This window comes from Xyrauchen texanus, chromosome 8 (genome assembly GCF_025860055.1).
Source record: "Xyrauchen texanus isolate HMW12.3.18 chromosome 8, RBS_HiC_50CHRs, whole genome shotgun sequence".
NCBI lineage: Eukaryota > Metazoa > Chordata > Actinopteri > Cypriniformes > Catostomidae > Xyrauchen > Xyrauchen texanus.
Genome location: NC_068283.1, coordinates 43,855,269 through 43,881,350, shown reverse-complemented (window position 1 = coordinate 43,881,350; position 26,082 = coordinate 43,855,269). Strand labels below are relative to the sequence as shown.

Here is a 26,082-nt window from a genome sequence, read left to right as displayed (position 1 = left end):
CAGAGAAAGACTGTACACACAGAGATCAGCACAGACAGATTGCACAGAGAGAGAGAGACCAGCACAGAGACTTTACACACAGAGATTGAATACACAGAGATGAGCACAGAGAGACTGAATACACAGAGGGGCCAGCACAGAGACATACATAACATAATGTACACATAACATATAATTAAACTAATATATACTGCAAACTTAGAAAGACCAGCAGAGACTGTACACACAGAGAGATTAGCACAGAGAAACTGTGTACACAGAGTGACCAGTGGTGGCTGGTGCTTTACAATAGTGTCCAAACACTATTGTTTTTGGTGTCTGCAACCAGATAGCACACGTTCATCTCCAAGATGTCTGCTTAAACAGTGTTACATTCGGAAAACATCCCATTCTAATTAACATCTACTAAACATCTTAAAAAGATCAGAATTACCAACATTTTTAATCATTGTCGACATCTGAGAGGAAACATCTTATAGACGTATGGCAAATGAGCAAACAACCTCATAAATACGTCTGCCAGATGTAAACACACACGTCAAATAGACATCTGGGTGATGTCCTCGTGCTATCAGGGCAATGTTGCTCCCAAAACTCAAACAGTGAAGTTCTTAACAAAAATGAATAACTAAGCTCAAAATAGTTTTTGTTTTTATTATTAGTTTTGTAACCAAGTAGACAAATATCTGATTATGAAATATGAAATAAATGTGTTATATCAGATTGTAAATTGTGTATCACTGAGCCACTGAACATCCTGTGCTCGACAGCAATGCTTACAGACTGCACACACAAAGAGACCAGCACAGAGAGACTGCACACACATAGAGACCAGCACAGAGAGACTGCACACACATAGAGACCAGCACAGAGAGACTGCACACACAAAGAGACCAGCACAGAGAGACTGCACACACATAGAGACCAGCACAGAGAGACTGCACACACATAGAGACCAGCACAGAGAGACTGCACACACATAGAGACCAGCACAGAGAGACTGCACACACATAGAGACCAGCACAGAGAGACTGCACACACATAGAGACCAGCACAGATAGATAACAGTAGAGAACCTCCAGTACATACATAGACATCAGGGAAAAGAGAGATGATACACACGTACAACATGTTTTCTGCTTACCATAGTACTCTATTCTGTGTCCTAACAAACCCAAGTGAGAAAAACAAGATCAGTAACATATATATGTTTTATTTACATTATGTTAATCCACGGTGTCACAGACAAAATGATTATTACGTGTTGCTGGATGTTAAGAGTTTAGACCTGAGCCATTCATGACAGCAATAGACTCTCCCGAAGTATATTAAAGTAAACTTTCATTTAGCCGAGTTCTGTTTCAGTGATAGCTTGCGCAAAAGGAGGTTGATTCAATTGAGTGCAAACGTGAAAAATGTGAACGATGCGTGATTACAGTCTAAAAAGCTTTTCACTCAATATTGCATTTGGGAAAGGGAGAGATACGGTCGGTGCAAATACAACAGCGGCTTTTCAATAATGTCGGCAAACAGTTCCAATCTGATTAGCATACTGTTTTGTTATGGAAATACTACCCGTTAGCGAGGCCATTTACAGGCTAAGCTTTTAATTTCCTGTCAAGAGAGGGGTTTGTCAAAGACCTGCTTTCTTTCCTATCAAATCTTTGGCAAACTCATAGCTGATCTAAAGGCCTGTCGGGGAGTTCAGTATCTTCAGTAATGGAGATTATCAACACTCATTTGATCAGGCTAATTATGAAAATCCTTTTAGGAGATAAAATCTAGCTTCATTAATTACTCCAATTTACATGCTCTGAAATTAAATGTCATGTTCTCCACACAGATAACCATCTGGATGTGGAAGACACTGACAGTATCGAGATGGCTTCATAAATGAATTAAACTCTGATTTAGCTCTGAGCTGCTTAAAGTGTTATATTTACACTAAGTGCAAACAGCCCATCTTGTTGGCAGAGGCTATTTACACTAACTCCGCCCACCGCTGCTCAAGACAGCCATGACAGATTTATTTGCCATCAATTTGTTTGGGGTCAACTGCTGATCAAATCAAGGAGGGCATATTTGAATATTTCATGGTGGGGCAGAGACATTAAACTGGTTAACGGGTTAGACATTTAGTGGATAAAGAGATTGGGTAAATAAGAGACTATTTGCGCTCCAATAGCCTGCCTGAAACACTCGATTTAATGACAAACTGCACTCCCATGTGCAGCTGTAGTAGCTCTTGGTGTAACGATGGTATGTGTACGTGTTGTCACACTGGAGTGTTCGAATCCACTCATTGATATGTTTTTCCCATGTCTCAACTAATAATATTTCCTATAATGCTACTTATAGTAATAGATACAAGAGATTCCTCACAGTGATTGGTCACAGTGAAGGTCGGGGAGTTTAGAGAAGGATTTGATCCAGAGTAAATTAATTTTGGTTTTACTGTAGTAATATTGTAATAACCATGTGTTTTAGTTTTGATACAGTATAAAAATTAACCATTAACTATTATATTAACTATTATAAATTAACTATTTTTCTTGTAAAATTATAGTCGCCACAAAATTGAACATGGTTACTATTAACTACACTAACAACATGTTACTGTAGTAACGCCATGGTTAATTTTGCAGTTGCTATGATTTTACTAGAAAATTACCATGACGATACTATGGTTGCTGTAATAACACCATGGTTAATTTTGCTGTTGCTATGATTTTACTAGAAAAATACCATGGCGATACTATGGTTACTGTAGTAACACCATGGTTAATTTTGCTGTTGCTATGATTTTACTAGAAAATTACCATGACGATACTATGGTTACTGTAGTAACACCATGGTTAATTTTGCTGTTGCTATGATTTTACTAGAAAAATACCATGGCGATACTATGGTTACTGTAGTAACACCATGGTTAATTTTGCTGTTGCTATGATTTTACTAGAAAATTACCATGACGATACTATGGTTACTGTAGTAACACCATGGTTAATTTTGCTGTTGCTATGATTTTACTAGAAAATTACCATGACGATACTATGGTTACTGTAGTAACACCATGGTTAATTTTGCTGTTGCTACGATTTTACTAGAAAAATACCATGGCGATACTATGGTTACTGTAGTAACACCATGGTTAATTTTGTGGTTGCTATGATTTTACTAGAAAATTACCATGGCGATACTATGGTTACTGTAGTAACACCATGGTTAATTTTGCTGTTGCTATGATTTTACTAGAAAAATACCACGGCGATACTATGGTTGCTGTAGTAACACCATGGTTAATTTTGCGGTTGCTATGATTTTACTAGAAAATTAACATGACGATACTATGGTTACTGTAGTAACACCATGGTTAATTTTGCGGTTGCTATGATTTTACTAGAAAATTACCATGGCGATACTATGTTTACTGTAGTAACTCCATGGTTAATTTTGCGATTACTATGATTTTACTAGAAAATTACCATGACGATACTATGGTTACTGTAGTAACACCATGGTTAATTTTTATAAGGTAGGGTTAGGGGTATGGGTTGGTGTAAGGTGTTTGTGGGACTCCAAATAAACACAATAAAGTGATATGATGTCACAATACTGTATGTTAATATTGAAAAAGGGATGTAAAAGTATCTGCCACTGTGAATAGCATCTAACGATATGTTTTTTGTTGCTTTTTACACTTACACTTGAAAATAGCATCTGTCAAAAAAAAAACAACTTAATTAGCTGATCTCTGTTATGACCAAGCTGGTTAGGCTGGTCTGTTATGAAGGTTTTAGAGGGGTTTTGGGCACTTAACAGCTGTTCAGGCTTTGAGACCAGCTGGATGACCAAATGCAGCTAAAAACCAGCTTGGCCAGGCTGTGAGACCATCTAGACCAGTTTAAACCAGCTTAGACCAGCAAACTGGTTTAAACAGTTTTTTCCAGCGAGGAGCACACAAATGAACATAATTTGCTGTTGTGACTTAAAATTGACTGAACAAACTCACCGATTTTGGGTGTGTATGACCCGGTGAGATCCACATGGCTGGTGTATTCGTGTTGATGATTATCTGTCAAAGGAAAAGAAGGTAAATCAGATGTGGTTTAATGTATTTCCAGCTAAATCATCAACATGACAGAGTCTGGGCCATTTCTTCTAAAATACAAACAAAGTAAACAGTTATATAAGACCCTCTGACACCGTCTCTAATCAGCAGACGCTTTTAGATGGCAATATGTCTTTGTTTACAACAGAACATCTGTACAAAACCCAATAGAGATATCCTTTGAGACTCGCCAATAACACGTATAGAAAAGTTTTAGAGAGAAGAGATTAAATAAATGGTAGAACTATAATAACTGCTGCTTTAATCCTTCCAACAAATAAACACAAAGTAATAAAAACCGATATTACCCCATGAAAACCAATTTCTGCCAGACAGAAATGAAACAGTTTGATGTCAGGGATACGGGGGTCATTCAAGGACTGCAGGAAGACAACTAGAATTTTACATTATTTTGATGAAAATGTGATCGGGGCTTCCCAATGATGAGGGTAAGTAAATGATGACAGCATTTTCAGTTTCGAGTAAACTGTTCCTTTTAAAGAACGAACTCACTGATTGGAAATTGCAGTAAAACAAAGATTCGTTTCTGTTGCAGTGATCAAACCTGTCTGACAAATTCAAAACTCGAAAGAACATAAACATGTTTGTCTGTTTGGTGTAATCACGGAGCTTTCGACACATCACAGGGCTTGTTCAGTCTCTTCTGGTGTGGATTTGAGGGTGAAAGCATAAGAGACAAGCAGAGTACAGAGTACAGAGCGCTGTATGCTAATGGGTAAAAGCGCGGTAGCTCCATACAGCAGGATGGCTAGCTGCTGTCCCACTCAACTGGCCAGCTTTGATCAAGGGACCAATTATCCTGTCTGCACTCCGCTACGTAAATTAACTTGTTTGGAGCTTTCAGAACAGAAACATCTTTTCTCTGCTTCACACACACACTTTGCAGCCTGACTACAAAACCGAAACTTGTCGATCGGGTCAGAAATGAAGTAACAATGGTGTTTGAAGCAATTTGAAGAAATAAATACTTCTGGATGCAAGACAGGTCAACTTCAAAAAGCTTTAAGGAACACATGAAAAGTCTTCTACAGAGAACGTTTCTGAATGCCCTTAGATGAACAAAGACTCTTTAAAGTTTGGAGTTTGCGAGAATACTTGGGAGTGCTCAATGACACCACGACAACAGTCGCTAACAAACAGTAGCGATCCCAACATGCAGTGGGGTTAACTGTGCTTGTTTTTTAGCATTTCAGTTCAGTTACTGGAAAACATGCATAACATTATTTCTGACTTCTACTTGGCCTGCTAGCATGGACGGTTAGCCCCTGACACCATACGTACACCATTATGGGGCAAAAAGCACCTTTCTCCATTGACAGCCATTCAAAAGTAGCAGTTTATTCTTCCTGCAAGAAACTAATTATACCATAGAACCTAGTCTCACAGAAACATATCAACTTTACTTTCATTTTAAAATGATTTGTACACGGATCGTTGTACGTATCGCGGCAGTTTACTGGTGAAATGGGCACTAGAGGCGCTACAACACCAATTACTTCCATTCCCTTTCACACAAATCACGAGTAAAACGGCAGATTATCAGTTCATGAACACACTTTTCCTCACACAATGATGTCTTGTGACATCTAAACACTTTTACTATAGCACATAACTTGTAAGTTGAGGTTCGCATTACATTATCAACTACATTTACAGTTCAAGTGTGATCAAACTCCGCGGTAGCTCATCTGACTGAACGTCGCACTTGCCCTGAAGAGCATATGCGAGTCGACGTGTGATCTGAATGAAATAAGGGTGAGCAAATTATGACAACATTTTCATTTTTGGCTGAACTATTCCTTTAAGTTGCATTTACGAAATGGGGCATTTTCTTAATTTACATATTTTGATGAAGTTCTCCAGCCCTGGTGTCAAAACGAAATGTCAAACAGACCTGCAAGCTCTGGAAGTTATTTCTGCCTCCTCCCTTTTCCTAAAAAGAGGTGTTTGCTGACAGAGGTTGCGACCCAGACCATTCTCCTGAAGTGCTAGTCAGTTACGCAACAGAGACGCAGATAGGGTCACATTCTCAAGGGTGTGAATTCATTATACGAATTATAATCAACTGTTTCAATGCCTGAAGTGTTTTACGTCTTATGATTTTAAAATTGGCAGCTGGAGGTTTTTGTTGCAAATGCATTTGACAGAACAGCAAAGCTGGAATTTGTATACCTGTCACGTATTGTTTCACTAACACTTGAGCTGTATTTCGGCACATACTTTGGCCATTTAAATGACGTCTGACGTGCAGTAGGCCTTGAATGAACATCCATGGAACACAAATGGAGATTTTAAGCATAAAGTCCAAGCAACATTTATTTATGCAATGAAAGCATACAGTAAGCAGTCAAGCTCCAATCTCTGGTCATGTGATCCAAACATGGCCGCTCCCATCAGGGGACCCTCTCCATGCAGAATAAAACAGATATTATAAGGTTACTACACTGCTCCTCACACACTTTAATGGAATACTTTAATGGTGTTTTTTATTCTTTTATAAGCTTGACATACTGTAAGTTGTGTAGCTCTGAATATAGTCCAGTAAATGTATCAGTGCCCACAGAAAAAGCCAGAGTTATTCAAAGGACAGTGACAATATTCCCAAAGGCTGAACCGAAGCACTTTCCATCAAAACACACTACAGTTGACCTGATTATCATGTGCGGCATTTCAGGGGAATATTTTCAACTCAACAATACACACAGCTGAATATATGCCGGATATTTGAATGTCGTTATTCAGAAAAACAAGTCTTGTCTCAATATTTTTCGTGCCCCTACTTCAATGCAATTTTATGCCATTTTTTTCGCACTTTTCCCAGTTAATCCCAAAGTACACAGTACTTCCGTTAGACACGAATGCTAGGCGTGTGAATACAGAACGTGTGACGGAAATTTCACCATCAGCAGAGCGCTCGAGCAGTGAACACGCGTGTACTCTCACTGCGTGTATGTGCATGCCCCTGGAATACTTTTCAGTCATTTGTGGGTCCACAAGGTGGCAACACTCACCGTTGAGTCATCAGTGTCACAAAGAAGCACTAGAAGAAGGCAATAGGAGATTCCTGCATTTGCATAACTCGAGTCTGAAGGAATATAAAGACATATTTATATGTCTAAACTCCTGTAGAGAAATGCAGTAGTCCAGTATCTCATTGTAGTCGTAGCATGTGTATGCACGTACAGTCAAATTAATGATTCTTTAAAAGGAGAGCGTTCGACTCTACGCAGACCCAAAGTGTTCACGTCAAAACCAAAGTGTACTTTGGGCTTTAGTGTTAGGGGTTTGTTTGAATCACACCATAAGTATGAGCAATAGTAATAGTGATGCTTGCCTTAGCAACAGTATGAGCATCTGCTTTCTGTTGCTTGAAGAACGCAAGTTAAATTGCAAAACTCACATCAAGGACAGTTTCTAAATGTAAGTGGCCTACATTGAGTGATCTGCAGGGGAACGCGCCAATTTACAGCTCTCAACTGGCAGTGGGGATCAAACTGCTCTGTCTCCCCCCACCGAACGGCATTTCAGAAGAGAGCTCTAATTTCTGTCTGTAACAGATGGAGGAATCAACATTACTTTCCTACTTTAAAATCACATGAAATTACAATGACCCCGTTTGCTATCTTAATACACATTCATGGTCACTTTGTGAGCGAATCATCAGTGCTCATTGTTTCGAAGACAGAAAAGTTTGTATTTGTAATCTTTCAACAGAATTTGAAAGTATTTTTCATCCAATCAGTTCCAGGTGGATAAAATCCATTGTTGAATATCCTGTAAATGAGGCTCAGGTGGTAGAGCAGGTTGGCTGCCAATTGCAGGGTTGGAGGTTCGATTACCGGCCCACATGACTCCACATGCCGAAATGTCCTTGGGCAAGACACTGAATCCCAAGTTGCTCCCAATGGCAGGCTAGCGCCTTGCATGGCAGCTCTGCCGTCATTGGTGTGTGAATGGGTGAATGAGATACAGTGTAAAGCACTTTGGTAACCACTAAGGTTAAAAAAGGCACTATATAGGTGCAGACCATTTAGCATATTACCAAACACTATTTTGATACCCAAACTGTAGAAAACTGAAAAAAAAAAACACTTGACATAAACAAGTTTGTGAACAGTATATGAAGATACACATGTACATTATATACACTACATAACAACATCTATAACAGGGCTCTTCAACTGGAGGCCCACTGGCTAAATCTGGCCCATCGATCATTTGTATCCGGGCCTCCAATTGATAAAAAAAAAACAAAAAAAACAGTGACAATATCAAAGTAATTAAAGTAACAAATCAGTGAAGGAATACATGCAGCGTGACTAAGCTGGTACCCTGGCGTTATTCAACATTGGCAGGTCTTGGCACGATGGAGTTGGCATCCGGCTCTCACTGGCTTGCTTGTAGAGATAAGCACAGATTTAATTGATGTCTTCCTACATTTGAAAGAAGTAACATCATTCAAAACTGTCTTTATCTCTACACAGTAACTCCACTCGCCGGGGTGCGGCGTGAGATGACGTGACGAGGAATCCTGTAGGAACTTGAGGTTGATGTTACATCACAAGAGAAACTTCAGCATAGTGTTGTCAAATGTACGTCCTGACTACCACAGTCTGACTGGCTTTCAAATGGTCACATGCTTATTTGACAATACTTATATGTTCTGTTACACCTTTTAAATTAAAATGCACAATTAAAGGTAGAGTAAGCGATTCCTGAGAAAGACTGTTGATATTTGAACTCAACAGCCAAAGAAACACACTCCCTTCGATGCTCCTTCAGAAGCTCCGCCCCCAAATCCATGAAAATAGGGTTGTGTGGATCGGTCCTATCCAATTGTTTATTTTCCTATTTACAGATCCAGGGCTGTGTACAAACACCAGATTGTATTTCCAATGCACACACAGAACGGACAGCTAGCGGACCGTGAAGAGATATTCACAGAATTTGACAAAAAGTGTACTGGATTAAAATGAATTACTCTACCTTTAATCAAATAAAAATGGCAGTATATCCTAGTGTGATTATTAAACCACGAAAGGCTGCAATCTTAGTCTAAATGAGCTGAGTTATTTAAATTAATGTGTGAAGAAGACGCCACATACTTTGAGAATCATTCCCGTTGTGTGAGAGATGACAAAGCAGAGCACTAATCCACTGTAAAGCACGCAGCACATGCAGACTATGTATTTATATATCACAGCATTATTGCCTTAACGATCACACTGGACCATGCAGCTGTCACAGAGTGGGGTGTTTTAAGGAAGGACCCAAGCGCAGATGGCATCAATGAGCTTTTATTTAAAATAGAAAACAAAACATAACACAAACTTTCTCAAGGGAGAAAATAACTCAAACAAAACCAACTGAAATAAATACATGAAGTACAGAACTGACAGGGAAGGGAACCAACCAACAAATGAAACAATCCAGTACAGGACAGCAAACACTTGGATCTAATAAAGGGTGAGAAATCAAACAGGTAAACGCGGGACAGGTGAAACCAATAAGCTAATAATGAGTAGACAAGGAGGTGGGCTGTGACGCAAGACTGGGGGGCAGTAGTAGTAGTAGCATTAATTGTAGTAACAATAATAATAGTAGTAGTAGTAGCAGCAGTAATAGTAACAAAAAAAAATATAGTAGTAGTAGCAGTAATGTTAGCCACAATAATTATAGTAGTAGTAGTAGCAGTAATTGTAGTAACAACAATAGTAGTGGTATTAGTAGTATCAGTAATTGTAGCCACAATAATAATAGTAGTAGTAGTAGCAGCAGTAATAGTAACAAAACAAAATATAGTAGTAGTAACAGTAATGTTAGCCACAATAATTATAATAGTAGTAGTAGCAGTAATTGTAGTAACAACAATAGTAGTGGTATTAGAAGTAGCAGTAATTGGAGTAACAACAAAAAATATAGTAGTAGTAGTAGCAGTAATTGTAACAACAATAATAATAGTAGTAGTATCAGTAATTGTAGTAACAACAACAATATTAGTAGTAGCAGTAATTTTAGTAAAAACAATAATAATAATAATAATAATAATAGTAGTAGTAGTAGTAGTATCAATTGTAGTAACAACAATAATAATAGTAGTAGTAGTAGTAGCAGTAATTGTAGTAACAACAATAATAATAGTAGTAACAATAATATTAATAACAACAATAATAATAGTAGTAGTATCAATTATAATAATATCAATTATAGTAGTACTAGCAATAATTTTAGTAACAACAATAATAATAGTAGTAGTAACAATAATAATAACAATAATAATAGTAGTAGTAACAATAATAATAATAACAATAATAATAGTAGTAGCAGTAATAATAATAATAATATCATCTCAGCTGCAAGAGCTTTTAGATCAGTCAATAAAATGATTACAGATATACAGTACACAACTCTCTAGTTCTGGGAGCCGCTCCACTACTGCTCCCTGCTGCCGGCAAAACCAAACCCTGTACCAGCGGTTAAGCCTCTGTGCTCCGCTGTGTCTTCATCCACAAAGGATCCTGGGGCGCTACGACAGGCACCTCCAAACCAAGCTCACTTGGTCTGGTTGTGACCTGACCGATGACCAAAATGTATTGTTTTTTGCCCTTTTTAGATTATAATCTGTGGCTGGAACTGTGGTGTAAAGCAGTTAGCTCCTCAGCAAGAGACACCACATCCAACCCAGATAGCACTCCGACACAGTCACGTTTAAATGAGAGACGGGACCGCCGGCAGAGGCGGCAAAGGGAGGGGCTAGGCAAACCAAAAACCGAACCGGTAATTCCCATGCCAACAAGACGTGCCAATCGCTCCCACCGACAGCACTAGAACATCCGGCAGACCAGACAGTTAATAAAGTATATAAATTATAAGTGTTTATTTATAATGTTTTTGGAATTGGATTTTATTAGGGAGGGGAGAGGGAAGGGGGACAGATTGTTCTGTAGTAATATAAATATCAATACTACCACCACTACTACAATAATTATATATATATAACTATATAAATTACATCAATCTATAAATGATTGTAGAAGAGTATATTAAATAATACTCAGGCATTATTTATCTATTGTAGAAATAGTTTGTATTTATGTACCATACTTAATTGAGGCATCAACTCAATATTTAAAACTTAAAAATCAATATTTAATGGTGAGAGCAGTGAGCTGAAGATTGTATTAAATTTGTATAATTGATTTTTAATTGCTGATGTATGTTTCTCTTTAATGATGTGGTCCCTTAATAGATGTAGCCATTGTGTAACTGATATTTGGTTTTTATTTTTCCAATTGAGTAATATAGTTTTCTTGGCAATAGCTAGAGATATGAGCAGAAGTTGGATCTTTTGAATCTATCTGGTAGAAATGTGTCAATCGGCAAGACATTTTGAGGATGGTATAAATCATGGTTATGCAAAATGCCGCCACGTACAGCATTGCATTACAAACAATAATTACATTACATAACTTTCCATAAAAAACATGTATATTATGATATTTTTATCAACCAAAAATGTGAACAAGACATTCTTGGTTAATACTTAATAGACTTTAAATGACAACATTTTTTCAAGTTTTTTGAATAATTAAAATAAACAAATTGCAAAAAAAAAATAAAACAAGCATCACGTCATTGATGGAGAACTACCTACTGTATGTCTGTCAAAGAGCCTTTTTAAAAAGGTCATATCAGTGTCACACATCAATATCATATCTGATGCCACTCAGTACATGTAGTCTATTGATCGCTCATTGTATGTCACAGTAGATCATGATCCAAATGCACTTCATGGCATCACTTGTTGTTTTTGCCTCAAGAGATGTACACAGACAAGCTTATATCCTGTCAGTACTGATAACTGATTAAAAATAAATGAAAAAGCCAGAAAATCAAGTGTGAATGTTTGATGATGCTGTCACTTTGTTCTGTTTTCATCATGAGAGTTTCGTTAACTTCAATGAACCAGAATGAACAGCCTCACAGAGCTAATTTACATCAGTTAGTCCAACTACCCTTGTTTAAAGAGACCGAATATCATCATTCAGTGGATCTCTGGAAAAGGAGAGTAATTCAGTTTGATGAGCAACTGTTTTCGAAGACCTCACCGGATTTAACCTAGTTTGTCAAATGAACACCTTCCACCCAGGAGCTTTACCATAAAGGATCAAGTCGTATCATTAAAGTCAAGACACCTAATAATGACTCATCAAGTCTTTCAGATGAGAGCAAGCTAGCGTCATTTTGGTGAAGCAAGAGTGGGCAAAATACAAATGAAAGTTTTTTGGTTCACCTCTTACCAATTTGTGCCCACGTTTCCTGAAACTAGTTTTGCATGCTCAGTTCTCTGAAGTCAAAGGATTTTAAAAACCTCACACGTTCTTACGTGGCCTGCTTCTTGTGTGGTCCTCCAGAAACAGATTCTCTTTAATAAGCCGTGTTATCGGCCACCCGAGTCTGGAGTCTGGTTTTGGTGATTGATTTTGTGAGGCCTAATCAAGTGTCTGCACACTACTTCGTAGACACGGAGAAATGGAACCAATTAACTTGGACTTGGAAACGTTGAGAAATCCATGTGCGTGACTGGCAGAAGCATCCGAAAAGCGTCAACCTGCTTTTATTATGAGGCGTTTGATTTATGTGTTGCTATGAGGATCCCCAGAGTGCACATGGTTAGCCCCGTCCTCTCAAACTCCTGCATTGATGGAGTGGGGTGGCTAGCCGAGGAGTTATACGCCACTATTGATTAGCTGCCTGTATTAGCAGAGCCGCCCATAGAGATGAGAGACTCTAAGCGCTTCTGAAATAAACAGCCACTCTAGCGCAGGTAATAACACACATTAATTAAAGGCTGGTGGCAGCAGCGAAGGACTTTTGTCTGAGAAAGCACCACTAAACCGCCTTTATTAGCATACTAAGGGAAATAATTGGCACCTAGTGCTGTGCTGGGATGCTAGTGTAGCACGGAGCGCAGCGTGATGGAGTGGCTCACAGCAGCGAGGGTCACTATGGCTTGACATATTAGGGTTTATAAGAACCACAATGACTGTGGTTTTATAGCATCTACGGTCCTTCAGATGAGTGTTTGGCCATATAAAAACAAATGAGAATTTGCTTTATGCTAACGCTTATGCTAACAATGACAGCTGTCAAGTGGTTTGTGGACAACAGATGTGTGAAAATCAGGGTGTATGCTTGAGCTTGTGTGTAGACGAGCAATATTTTGTCCTTTATGATTGCAATCAGATGCTAAAAGCTTAATAAGCCACCGGCAACAAGGCTCAGATAAACAAACACACAGTTTGTTTGTTTATGCAGTTGTTACACTTTACAGAAAGTGGTTTGATGTTAGATTGGACCAATTAATGTCATATTAGTTATGCTAATACATCAAACATTTAAAATAATTACCAATTACCAGTGCTCCTCGCTCGGAGCTTGGATGCATGGCTTTCACTTCCCAATCCGTCGTGCTGGCTGGCCAGGACCATCCGACTCGCTACGCTGTTTCAGTTTGCCCGGCTCCCACCTCGTTTCAGTGGTGTTCGCTCCACTTCTGTGCGTGGCAAGAAAGCCAGCGCTTTACGAGCAGAGATCACAACCCTGCTCCTCAAGGATGCAATAGAGCCCGTCCTTCCAGCCGAGATGGAGAAGGGTTTCTACAGCCCTTACTTCAACGTACCCAAAAAAAGCAGTGGGTTGCGACCAATCTTGGACCTGCGAGTTCTCAACAGAGCCTTACACACACTCCCATTCAAAATGCTCACGCAGAAACAGATTCTTACCTGCGTTCGACAGCTAGATTGGTTTGTGGTGGTACACCTGAAGGACGCGTACTTCAACGTCTCCATTCTGCTTTCTTATGGTTCGCGTTCGACGGCCAGGTGTATCAGTACAAGGTCCTCCCTTTCGGCCTGTCCCTGTCCCCTCGCGTCTTCATGAAGATCACAGAGGCAGCTCTTGCCCCGCTAAGGGAAATGGGCATCTGCATACTCAACTACCTCGATGACTGGCTCATCCTGGCTCACTCTCGAGAGTTACTGTGCGCTCACAGGGACCAGGTGCTCAGGCACCTCAGCCGTCTAGGGCTTCAGGTCAACTGGGAGAAGAGCCAGCTCGTATCGGTTCAGAGCATCTCTTTCTCAGCATTGAGTTAGACTCAGTCTCAATGACAGCGCGTCTCACCAACGAGCGCACTCAGTCAGTGCTCAGGTGCCTCGCTCTCTTTGAGCCCGGCACAGTGGTTCCACTAAAACAATTTCAGAGGCTCCTGGGGCATATGGCATCCTCAGCCGCGGTCGCGATGCTCGGGTTGCTGCATATGAGACCACTTCAGCACTGGCTACAGACTCGAGTCCCGAGATGGGCATGGCACCAAGGCACATACCGTGTGACAATGACCCCTTCTTGCCATCAGACTTTCAACCCTTGGACAGACCTCTGCTTTCTGCAGACCGGAGTCCCCTTGAAGCAGGTGTCCAGACGTGTCATGGTGACTACAGAGGCCTCTCGACAGGGTTGGGGTGCTGTGTGCAACGGATACGCTGCCACTGGCCCCTGGACAGGACCCCGGCAGCATTGGCAAATCAACTGCCTAGAGTTGTTGGCTGTATCTCTTGCCCTATGGAGATTTCTCCCACTAATCCAGGGCAAGCACATCTTGATCTGTTCATATTGCACCGCAATGGTAATGTACATAAATCGCCATGGCAGTGTGCACTCTCGTCATATGTCACAACTCACTGACTGAACCCTCCTCGGCCTAGCCTATTCCCCTCCTGGGATCTCTCAGTGGTCCTCTCGATCCTTCAGAGACCCCCTTCAAGCCACTTGATTCAGTTGAGCCCAAGGCACTCTCCCTGAAGACGGCCTTCCTGATCACGTTAGCCTCCATCAAGAGGGTTGGGGACCTGCAAGCGTTCTCTGTCAGCGACACCTGCCTGGAGTTCGGTCTGGCACATTCTCACGTTATCCTGAGGCCATGACCGGATTAGGTGCCCAAGGTTCCTACGACCCCCTACAGGGACCAGGTCATGAACCTGCAAGTGCTGCCCTGGGAGGAGGCTGACCCAGCCCTTTCATTGCTGTGTCCGGTACATGCTTTGCGTATCTGTTTGGACCGCACACAGAGCTTTAAATGTTCTGAGCAGCTCTGTCTGCTTCGGTGGATGGTGGAAAGGGAACGCTGTCTCCAAACAGAGGTTAGCTCACTGGGTCGTTGATGCTATTTCTTTAGCTTATCACACCCAGGCCATGCCCGCCCCCTTGCGGGTTCGAGTACACTCTACGAGAAGTGTGGTATCCTCGTGGGCACTGTCCCATGGCACCTCCTTAGCAGACATCTACAGAGCAGCGGGCTGGGCAACACCCAATACCTTTGCCAGATTTGTCAATCTCAGGGTTGAGTCAGTCTCGTCCCGTGTTTTGTCAGGTCCGAGCCGGTAGAACTTGGTAACGTGGCACAATTGACCGGGTGTTCCGCTTGCACACAGCGCCCTTCACCAAGTTGATCCAGTGCGCCTTCTGTCCCAGGTTAGCATCTAAGTCCCTGGATGTTCTCCTCCCTAGCCTTCTGGCCTACGAATTCAGTGGATCAATTTGTGTCCAGACCCACTATGAGTCACAGGTGCTCTTTACTGGGGTCAGGCTCCACAGGCTTAGTTCCCTTTTCAGGCAAACTCCCCGTGATGTATTTCCCATGGTATGGTCCCCCTGTCGGCAGACCCGCATTTCCCTTGGGCAGCCCTGCTGCCCCGGTCGCCATGCTTGTAGAGTCCCCCCTCATTAGGCTGGACCTACCACCACTCCATTTCCCACGTACGGCATCACAACCCTCCACCTAAACTGGGCTGGATGTGGCCTCTGCTGGGACTTTTCCCCCTGAAAGAATAGGACCGGGAAAGACCGCCTTCCCCGACGCATTTCATAGCGTTAAGATAGCCCCAGCAGCTTCACGTCCTATGTAAGACACATAGTGAGAGAGAAGGCCGCGGCTGCCGGGCTTGCTCCCATGCTAGTCATGTAGCTCCTGTTCTCCCCCTCAGGGGTGCGGGGAACCTAAGGTCTGTATGTGACATCTCTTTGGGGGCATTGGGGATGGCTACGTGCATCCGACACAGTTGCCTCTAGCACGCAGTAGCCTGCTTGCACTAGTCTCGACAGTTCACGTAACATGGTCAGTGCGTGACATTTTTATATGGGACACCTTGTGTCACTTCATTCGACACAACGTCGAGTGAGTGACAGAAGGGGAACGTCATTGTTACTGTTGTTGTATCAACTAGACCTTGTATCCCTCCTGCCACAGCACTAGACCTACAAGTGTAAATGGCCGTACCTTATTTTCGGCTCCTCGGTGCAAATTCCTGACTGGCTGCCCCGCTTCCCTTTATACCCATATGTCCGGGCGGGGCATGCAAATTCTATCGGCCAACTTGACATTGGCCCTTTCTCAGGTTCAGAGGTACGTTTGGCATCCCAGGAAGACCCCTTGTGTCACTTAATTCGACACAACATCTCATTCCTTCCCTCGGGAAATGGAGGTTACAACAGTAACCATGACGTTTATGGATCCAGATGTCGACTGGTCCATACCGACATCACAAAACTTTTAGTTGAAGGGTGAGGAATGCTAAATATAATAATGTTTTCAAGATTGGTGGAGTTTGATGTTGGCTTGTCAAAGCCTTGTCTGAAAGTTCGTTTTAAAAAATGGATGGCCGTACAGATTGTTGTTTTGAGTTTTTTGTGTTTCAATAAATTAATAAAAACGTTATAGACAAATTGAATGGTAGAAGTGATGTGCGTGAAAAAAATGGAAGAAACAAAGAGAGGAAAACTAAAAAAAATTTATAACCATTCCCACTGACTTTGCACATATGGTGTATCGAATAACACTGAGCTTAGCACTCTTAATAGAGCCCACAGTCAGAAAGTTTGGTCTTGGTTTAGGGTTTAGGGTTAGGGTAAACGTTAAGATTTTCCAAGATCCCAAATTCCGCAATCAAAAGTCAGAGACCTCAATATGAACTCATCAAATGCATCCAAGACTAAATTATCAGCACTATGCAATCTACAATAATTATATTAATGTGTAATAATTAATAATATCACATTATTAATTTACTTATACATAACTCAAAGCTGTTCCTCAGTGCCAACATTTGTATTTTTGGAGTCTATAGATAATTCTACAAAGGATGTTTAGGAGAAATATCTGAAACAAAGTTGAAATGAACAGAGCCTCCATTAAGTCTACAGAGCAAAGAAAGAAAATCTAGGCAATAACATTGTCCTCTGGGAAATCAAAAATGGATGTTTGGATGAAAGTGTTTTTGAATAGATGAAAGCTTCTTTGTGCCAATAAATAAACAAAAAAGCCCAAGATCAAGTCTGAGCAAACTTCACAGTGACCATCGGACAATTTCACAGAATTCAGCTGAAACAACCCCAATGAATGGCTCCAAAACAAGACGGATGAAAAGTCCCTTGCACTTAAAGGGTATTAGAGAGATATTGTCATGAATCAGATTGAGAGGAGGTTTATAAGAGAGGAAGAGTGTGCTGCGTTGAATGTCATTCAGAAAACAAAGCATGACTCCATTAACTGCACACAGAGGCGGCACTAGGGAGGGGCTAGCGTGTGCTTCAGTCTCACCAAGAAAGTCTGTAGCACCCCCCGTAGCACCCCCAGCAAATGTTTGTAACAGTCAGCAGATTATCTTCTGTATAATGATTGTGTGAAGAAAATTTTCCTTGAGCAATCAAGTCGTCTGTCCCGTATTTCTGTCTCCTGTTGAGAATCTGAACTAGTGATGCCCAATTTACATTTACGCATTTGGCAGCCGCTTTTATCCAAAGCGACTTACAGTGCACTTATTACAGGGACAATTCCCCCAGAGAAACCTGGAGTTAAGTGCCTTGCTCAAGGACACAATGGTGGTGGCTGTGGGGACTGAACCAGCAACCTTCTGATTACATTTATGTGCTTTAGCCCACTACACCACCACCACTCCATTTTTACAAATGAATTAGTCATTTGAGTTGATTCCCTCAAAGAATAAGTCAAACAGTTTAGCAAAATGGTCCGAATCTCGTCGCTTGCCATTGTCAGTTAGCGCGTTCCTGTTGCGTGCCCTCAACCTGGCAACACGTGTGAGCTTCAGGTCTAGGGAGGAGAGGGCGGGGGAGACAACTCTCTCCAATATTTTGAAATTAGACTGCAGTACCCATTTTAAACACTTGATATCAATGTTACATATTGCTCCTTTAACTGTTGAAACTTTATTAAGCGCACTCACTCCAACTGCTTGTCCCACAGTAACTCTCTCTCGGTAATGGTGGAGCAGCCCCCGTAACCTAGCAACCCCAGACCCTGCTTTGTATCAACCAGAACACTTCTACCAAGGGAAGCCTTCAAAGTTATCAAAAAAAAGCATTACGCAGGAGTCCCATAGACATTCTTATGGCGGCTCACTGGCGAGGAGACAAGACACAAGAATAATAAACCGCTTTTGTGAGGAAACAGTGCATAACTTGATGAATTGGCCACCTGTCCACTAATCTTCATCATGTTTTACACTCAACAATCCTATTGGAGTGAACAATGCATTCATTACATTGCGAAAATGTAAAAATGCTGCTCCTAAAGTCACCAGAATTAAATGCTTTAGTGCTGTTTTTGCAAAAAGTTCTCCCAGGGGAGCATGCCCCCAGACCCCCAGTAAGGGTACACTGTGTACACGTGTGCTTCAGACAGTACTGTAAAAAGCTGAAAACACCCCTGAAAGTGTGTTGCCTGTTTTACTGAGGCTGCAGTGTAGAGATTGCGCTTCTGTTGTCACCACGTGCAAACTGATATTAATAAAAGCACATATTTAGTAACCAAAGCCCCATCAATGATATATTTTTCTTATTTATTTTCTTACAGATCAAATTTGTAGTTTTCCCATAAATGTTGAACCGTTGATATGCCTAAAATCCCTTAGACCGCTTAAAAGTTCTTACTGCTTTCAAGCTAACAGCCACCGAACTTCACACAGACCTCCAGTCTCTCTATATGTCTTAACAACCAATACAAACACCCCGGCAACTGCCTAAAAACACCCTTTGACCATTCTGAACACCTTTTCAAATTCACATTGTCCTAGTTACCACCCAGAACTCCTTTATAATACAACTTTTGTATGTGTAGTCTGTTGTGTAGGGGTCAATGATGTGAAAGTTATTTATTTCATCCAGATCTAATGAGTAAAATATACATTAAAATACAATTCACACAAAACAATTACTCTAATAGGCCTCTACTATAATGAAGCGATTTTGATCATTTTTATGGTAATTAAAGTCAAAAGTGTCTAAGTGGTGTAACTATACAGACACAAAATATTTTATTATTATTTCTTAAAAAACATTGACATTCATGAAGCCATGAAACTTGACTTTTGTAAAAATATGCTATAAATGTTTTTCAAAAATTTATGAAACCAACATGGACCGAACTTGAACACGGAGACCGAAGCTTGAGCCCAGCCAAGGACGCTCAAAACTAAAGTGATAACAACGTTCCACAGAAGCTACACAAATTGATGTGGTTTCTTCAGGAAATGTGCTTTTCATTTCATATTGGCATTTTAAAACCCTGTCGGTTAGGTTTAGGTGTTGGTTAAGGGTAAGGATATCTGTTTTGTTTACCTCTCATTGGCTACGAGGGCACTGTTGGTTAGGTTTAGGCTAAAGGTTTAGGTTAGGGAGGTACATTTTACTCATTAAAACATCCATCAAATATTCACCTTAAAACCTCATCTGATTACAACATCATTTCACTTGCTTTTGGCGCCCCTCGCTGGACATCTCACTGTGAAACTGCAGCCAAATATGCAATACAGCACGTCATTTTGGTTTGCAAAAAGGTTGCCATGGTCACATAAATTTTAATAAGATCAGGCTGGTTTTTGCTACTGTACATTTAAGACTTTTATATGCAAATGTCCTTGTATATTATGATTGGCTAACCTCTGCGTACAAGTGTAACGGGAGCCAGCTGGTAGATAGCTATGCATTGTGTAAACCTCACTCTCCTGACCTCAAGAGGTGCACTAGCGACTGACGCTAGAGGCTGTAGCCTTTAGCCTCCTTGTTAGCGCACCCGCCTCCCATGCCACAGACACCGGTTCGAGTCCTGTTCGGAGCGGGGCGAGCAGGACCGGTTACACTAGCATAGTTCACGGCGTTGTTTACCAGGACAGGTCTAGTTGCTAAATACTGAAAATGTGTTGATATGTAAATGTCAGCGATCATATGTTAATGAGCTCATAGTTGTGCTGTAGTAATAGTAACGATTTATTTAATGCCGAAACAAGTCGCTTTTGCAGTTTAATTTCAATGAATGTTCTGGATTGACTGGAGAGAAAGTTTCAAGTTATGGAAATGTGTTTTTTCTACATGTTACATCAAACTCTTAGAAATAAATAGAGAAAGAAAAATCCTGTTGACACGACCCCTTTAAAGATCTTTTAATAAACACGAATTCAGAGCTGTCCCTGTTTGTCTAACATCTGATGAATCTGATAAACGTTCCCTCTGTGTGATATGATTTGCATTACTGAGATGCATTTGACCGTATCTCCAGGAGTCAAACACCTTTAGAGCCCACAGCACGACACTGTCTGAATGTCATGGTATAATGTGGCGATCGCAGTGCGGAGAGCAAACCAGCGTGCTGGAGATATCACAACGCACTTGCCAGTACATCTCATAGGAGCAGCTCTCTAAAATGCATGATTCCTGATAAAGCCTGGTATTTCAGGAGGCTGTATGGTGCATGGTAATATATTTTATCTGTGGGCTTCAGAAACCAACAGCTCTGATGTAAGGCCAAGTTTCTGTGTCTATATGAAAGAGGCATTTTAATGCAAAAGGACAGCAAAACACTGACAAGGGTTTATCTTTTATCAGGTACAAATCAGACTCTGTACTAAAGCAGATGAGTCAGCCTGAACTAAAGAAATCACAAATCATATCTTCATCTATCTATTGAATATCTTTAATATCTCAAGTGTTTCTCTTAGTCTGCAAGGAGACAGAGATCAAGCCTTTGCCTAAAGAACTTTAAAACACTGTGTTTGCCAAGGCGAGCCTCACTATTGCTTATAATCTTTGGTGTCCCGAGAATGTCTGTGAGGTTTCAGCTCAAAACATCCTACAGATAATTTATTATACCATGTTGAAAATGGCAATTTTTGCGTGGGAATAAAAATGAGCTGTTTTTGTGTGTGTGTCTTTAAATGCAAATGAGCTGGTGCTCCCCGCCCTGTATCCCGAATAGGGCGGAGTTTTGACATCTCTGCTTCGGATAACTAGACATCATAAACAATATGACTGACAGTGAAAATAGTGGTGTTCAGCCCGAAATGTTTGAACCGGCGTCAGACACTGCTGAGGGAGAGACTAACAACTAACAACTGTGAGAATGAACCAGGAAGTTTCCAAATGGTTATTTGATGCATTTATTTATTTGTTGTAGAGTTTTTTCAGCAGTTTTGCAACGATGCATGAGCAACACACACAAATACTGTTACAACGTTCGCTATGCTCAGGGCTTGACTGGGAAGAGAAATTGGGGATCGGCCCGGGATGGGGGGGGTGTTTGGTTTTATGTTCGCTGCATTTTGTTGTCTGCTCCGCATAACACGCCGGCTCATTTTTGATTATCGCGGCCCATTCGGCACGTTGCACGGCCGACCCACCGGCCGGCTCAGTTCACCCGCTGGCCAGTTCACCCCTGATCTGCCCCAAATTGCGTTGGCACACTGGGACAATGCCCGGTATGCCAGATTAACAGTCCTGTCCGGGCTATGCTCTATAACAAAACAACACAAACAAACATGTCCATCGGCAGTGTCCGTCAACAGTTGTGGGCGGGGCCTGTACAAAGTGACGTCACTTTGTACAGAATCTGCGAACGGCTTGTTCTGAGACAGTGCTTATGATTAATGGGGATTAAAAAAAGGACGGGGTTGATTTCTGTCATTGTAGGGTGGTTGTGTACACACACTGCCAACACACGTAAAAGTGAATTTTGCATAATAGGTCACCTTTAAGTATTCAAATCTGACCAGCAACTCATCCTGCACTGTTTGTGTTATTGAGAGCCTGATTTCGAGAATAATAATAATAATAAAATAATGTGGCAACATTTTTGCAACATGACATTACGAGGCTCCTTACAAGTATAGCGGCAGTTCTGAGGTGAAATATCCACTGTGTGGCGCTAAAAGCGAGTTAAATTTCCTCCCAAACAGACAAGGTTTTTTTAGGTTAATTGTATAGATTTAAATAAACAAATCCAACATCCATATATCCTAAACCTAAACCTAAACCTAACTGATAGTGTCAGAAAAAGCAAACGTGAGCTCAAAAACACAATTGCATTTTGTGGTGCTTCTGTGACACTTTCGGCTCACGAAAGTGGCTCACCCCGGTCCTTTATATCACAAGTGCTCAAACAGTTGAGCTACCACACAGATTGATCACACACAAACAAGTTTGCTAATGTAGTTTATGTAATGCAAATACAAACTTCTGACTTGGACCTGTAACCATTTCAGTATCCACAGGCAAGCACTTGCGTTAGAAAAATGGACAAGTTTATAAAAATCAACCACGGCGGCATGTTTTTAAAATAGCATCCGCTGTTATATGTATAACTACAGCTGGATAATTCACAATGTTTTCATGCTCAACCATAATGCACACTGTTAAAAGCAAAACACCTGAGTGAAATGACCATGCTGCTCCTGAAGTCATCTCCACACTGAGCTGACATGAGCGGAGCTGTGTGATGAAAGCACAGGCTGTCCAAAACACGGCTAAATTACGGCTGTAAAAAGGCCTGCGGGTTCTGAATTAGTATTATGGGTTGCCGTGGTCCTGAAGGCAGACTAGAGCCCAAAAGCAAGCCCTAATGCTCAGAATACATTGGGAAAAACATGCGCCACGCTGCAGAAACACTCATTATCAGTTGCTCTATTAGTTTGAAGAATATCTCTATTCACTGTGCCAGCAGTGACGTCTATGGGGGTAGTCTATAGTGTAAAATAAACATTGCTATAGCAACTCACAATGAAGAACACATTTTGTACCTTGAAAAGAGTACAAAAAAGAAAAAGAAATGGTACCCTTCATGAACACAATTACACAATGCACTCTATAAAAAAAGCAGCTCTCAAGCTCTAGCATAATTGTCAAAGACGCAAAACTGGGGTACGTCGTAAAACACAGACAAAGCCAGACTTCTGTCTATTTGGTTCGTTTTGCAGCTTATTCTGGCGACAAACTGCCTCTTTAGCTCTTTTGTATGGTGTAGCCATATGACAACAATTTATTTTCTTTCTCTTTTTCTCAGCTTTCAGATAAACTGCAACACAATGCATTGTGGGGATAAAATGAAATAGAAATGGCAATCTTTAAATTAACCATTAGTTTATAAGCCACATGACCTTTGATTGTCACTCCAAGACTGTTTCGGTATGTTTCTTCTACATTATTTTTGGGGTGCATATTTAATAAGTTAATAAGATGTTGTTGTTAGCTGATCAACGTTATCAAACATAGCTTCACAGAAATGTGAGATTTTTTGCATTGCAATGTACCACAATGAAAAAAGAAATGCTACCATATGCAGGGCTGGACTGGTAATCTGGCATCCCGGGCCTTTTCCCGGTGGGCCGACGCTCTTTGGGGCCGATCAGGGGCGGACTGGTCATTGGGAGAACCGAGCGGGCCGGTGGGTCATCCGCGAAACGTGCCAAATGGACCACAGAATGGGACAGAAAACACCCCCCAACAACTTTCGGATCAACATCATCCCCCCATTGACAAGTTTTGGGCCAGTTGCCATGTAAAGTCCTGGGCAGATTTCTCTTCCCAGTCCAGCCCTGACCATATGGCAACTCTGTACCACAATCGAATTGCACTAATGCATTTTCTCATTGGGAATTTTTTTCTAGATTGAGGAATCAATTCTATTGTTTCATTTATCTATGTATCTATTTATTTTAATGTGTTCACCATAATATAACAGCATTTATGGATAAACAACACATTCCCAATGTTTTATGGAAAGGGCGAGAAGTGTGCACAAGGCTTTGAAGACGGAAGTTAACCAACAATATTAAAGAGCACATGATAATGATTCGCAAAATTTACATTTTTAGGAATTCCAAGAGTATGACTGCATTAGCTAAGTAAAGAAATTTCATTTTAAGAAAAAAAATTTGGGGATAATTTTACATTGTGGAAAAGAGTTGCCATATGGCAACATCTCTTTTTTTTTATATATATATATATTTTTTCAGAACTATCTAAAGAAATTAAGAAAATCAATGGCAAACTAAATATTAACCCTTTAGAACCAGGGCTGCTGAAAACGCAATTAATAATGACCAGACCATAATAAGGAATATAATTCAGTCCAGTAGCATCTGTTGTCAGCAGGGGGCAGTAATGCCAGCTGTATAGGCAATGTGCAGCTGTTCAAGGAACAAACCAACTGCAATATACTGTATGCCACTAATGGCAATTCATTTGATTAATTCATTGGCATGTCATGTAATTAACTAGATTAAAAAAAAAGTATTGACTGACAGTCAAAACATCAATTAAATAAAGATTATTTAATATAGAAATTCATCATTTAAAATGTAGTACACAAATGTAATTGTGTTTTCCAAATCTTTTCACATATTTTTCCGCCCAAGCCTTTAGTTTAATTTTTCTTATTAGAGCGATTTTATGTCAGAAAATCAAATGTGAAAAAGATATTTAACCATTAGAACATCAGCGTGAAGTATTTATCCATTGATCGTGGTATGAATAATAGAGGGGATTGTACATCGTTGTTTTGATTATTCGGGTTGTTACACCCCTGCCCCCTACATCTACGCCCCTGGTATAATGCTGCCCAATCAAATTGGTGCTTGAAATATCAGGAACGTGCTTTCTGTGCCAAATGCATCATATGGTATGTAAAAGGATCTTAGTCCAAACAATTTAGCATTTAAAAAATGCCTGCCTGAGATGACTGAATGCACTCGTCTCGAGAGAACATTATTGTAGCTAAATTAAGCGACAAGTTCGACAGGGGGGAAAAAAAGTCGAGAAAAACAGAGAAGAGATCTTATTGAATTCACATCAGTGTAATGGATATGACAACCACTCAACCAGACGAGCTCCATTGCTTCATGCTGGAATCATCAATGTTGTTTGTTTATATTTTGATTGATTTGTTTGTTTGTTTGTTTGTTTGTTTGTTTGTTTGTTTGGGGGTTTTATGCAGAGTTCTATTGAAAAGGATCATGTAGAATCTTCATTAGAGTTATTTGAGCATATGAATCGCTGACAGATGTGTCATTATGTTGCCATCAGCTAAATGTCTTCTGTGAGTTATTAGCGCATTAGCAATGATCTTTAAACGAGTGTCATCTGCCACTGTGTGACACCAAATAGGAATTTGTGGGAAGGGGACAACATCCTAATAGTTATTTCTGTAACTATTTAGCAGTTTGTTCTGTTTCTGAATGGTACTCTATCTGTCTCTGTTATGAGTGGATGGGAAATAAACCTCAATCCAATCAGCTAAATCCCATTCCACTCCATGCAAAGTCGGATGAGTGATAATCCTTCTTGATATCTCTCACTTCCAACCTTAAGAGACGTTCAAATGTCTGACACTCGTAAAATGATGTATAAACAAACAAGATAGCAAATAGCATTAAGTGGACATCCTCCTGGAGGCAGCCATGTGCCATTGCTTCTTATTCCAATCTGGTACCACTTTAAAATAAATAAATAAATACCAGAACCGAGAGATTACTTCCTGTTCCGTTTGTGATTCTTGAACATGCATTGTTCTGCCGATGTATAGTACTAAAATACCTAAAGCAGCGTGA

At 40.6% G+C, this 26,082-nt stretch overlaps 1 protein-coding gene across 2 annotated transcripts in view; it reads right to left on the bottom strand.

Annotated features, from left to right (window-relative positions):
- The window catches only part of LOC127647993 (protein shisa-6-like), a 94,055-nt gene that overhangs the window by 14,311 nt on the left and 53,662 nt on the right, over window positions 1–26,082 (bottom strand). Inside the window, exons 6-7 of one of the 2 annotated variants that reach the window (XM_052132545.1) lie at window positions 4,013–4,075; window positions 1,145–1,165 (exon numbers count right to left, since the gene is read on the bottom strand). In XM_052132545.1, the coding sequence (XP_051988505.1) occupies window positions 1,145–1,165; window positions 4,013–4,075 (84 nt within the window). The remainder of the gene's footprint in view (window positions 1–1,144; window positions 1,166–4,012; window positions 4,076–26,082) is intronic. The other variant, XM_052132546.1, reaches the window with a different exon arrangement.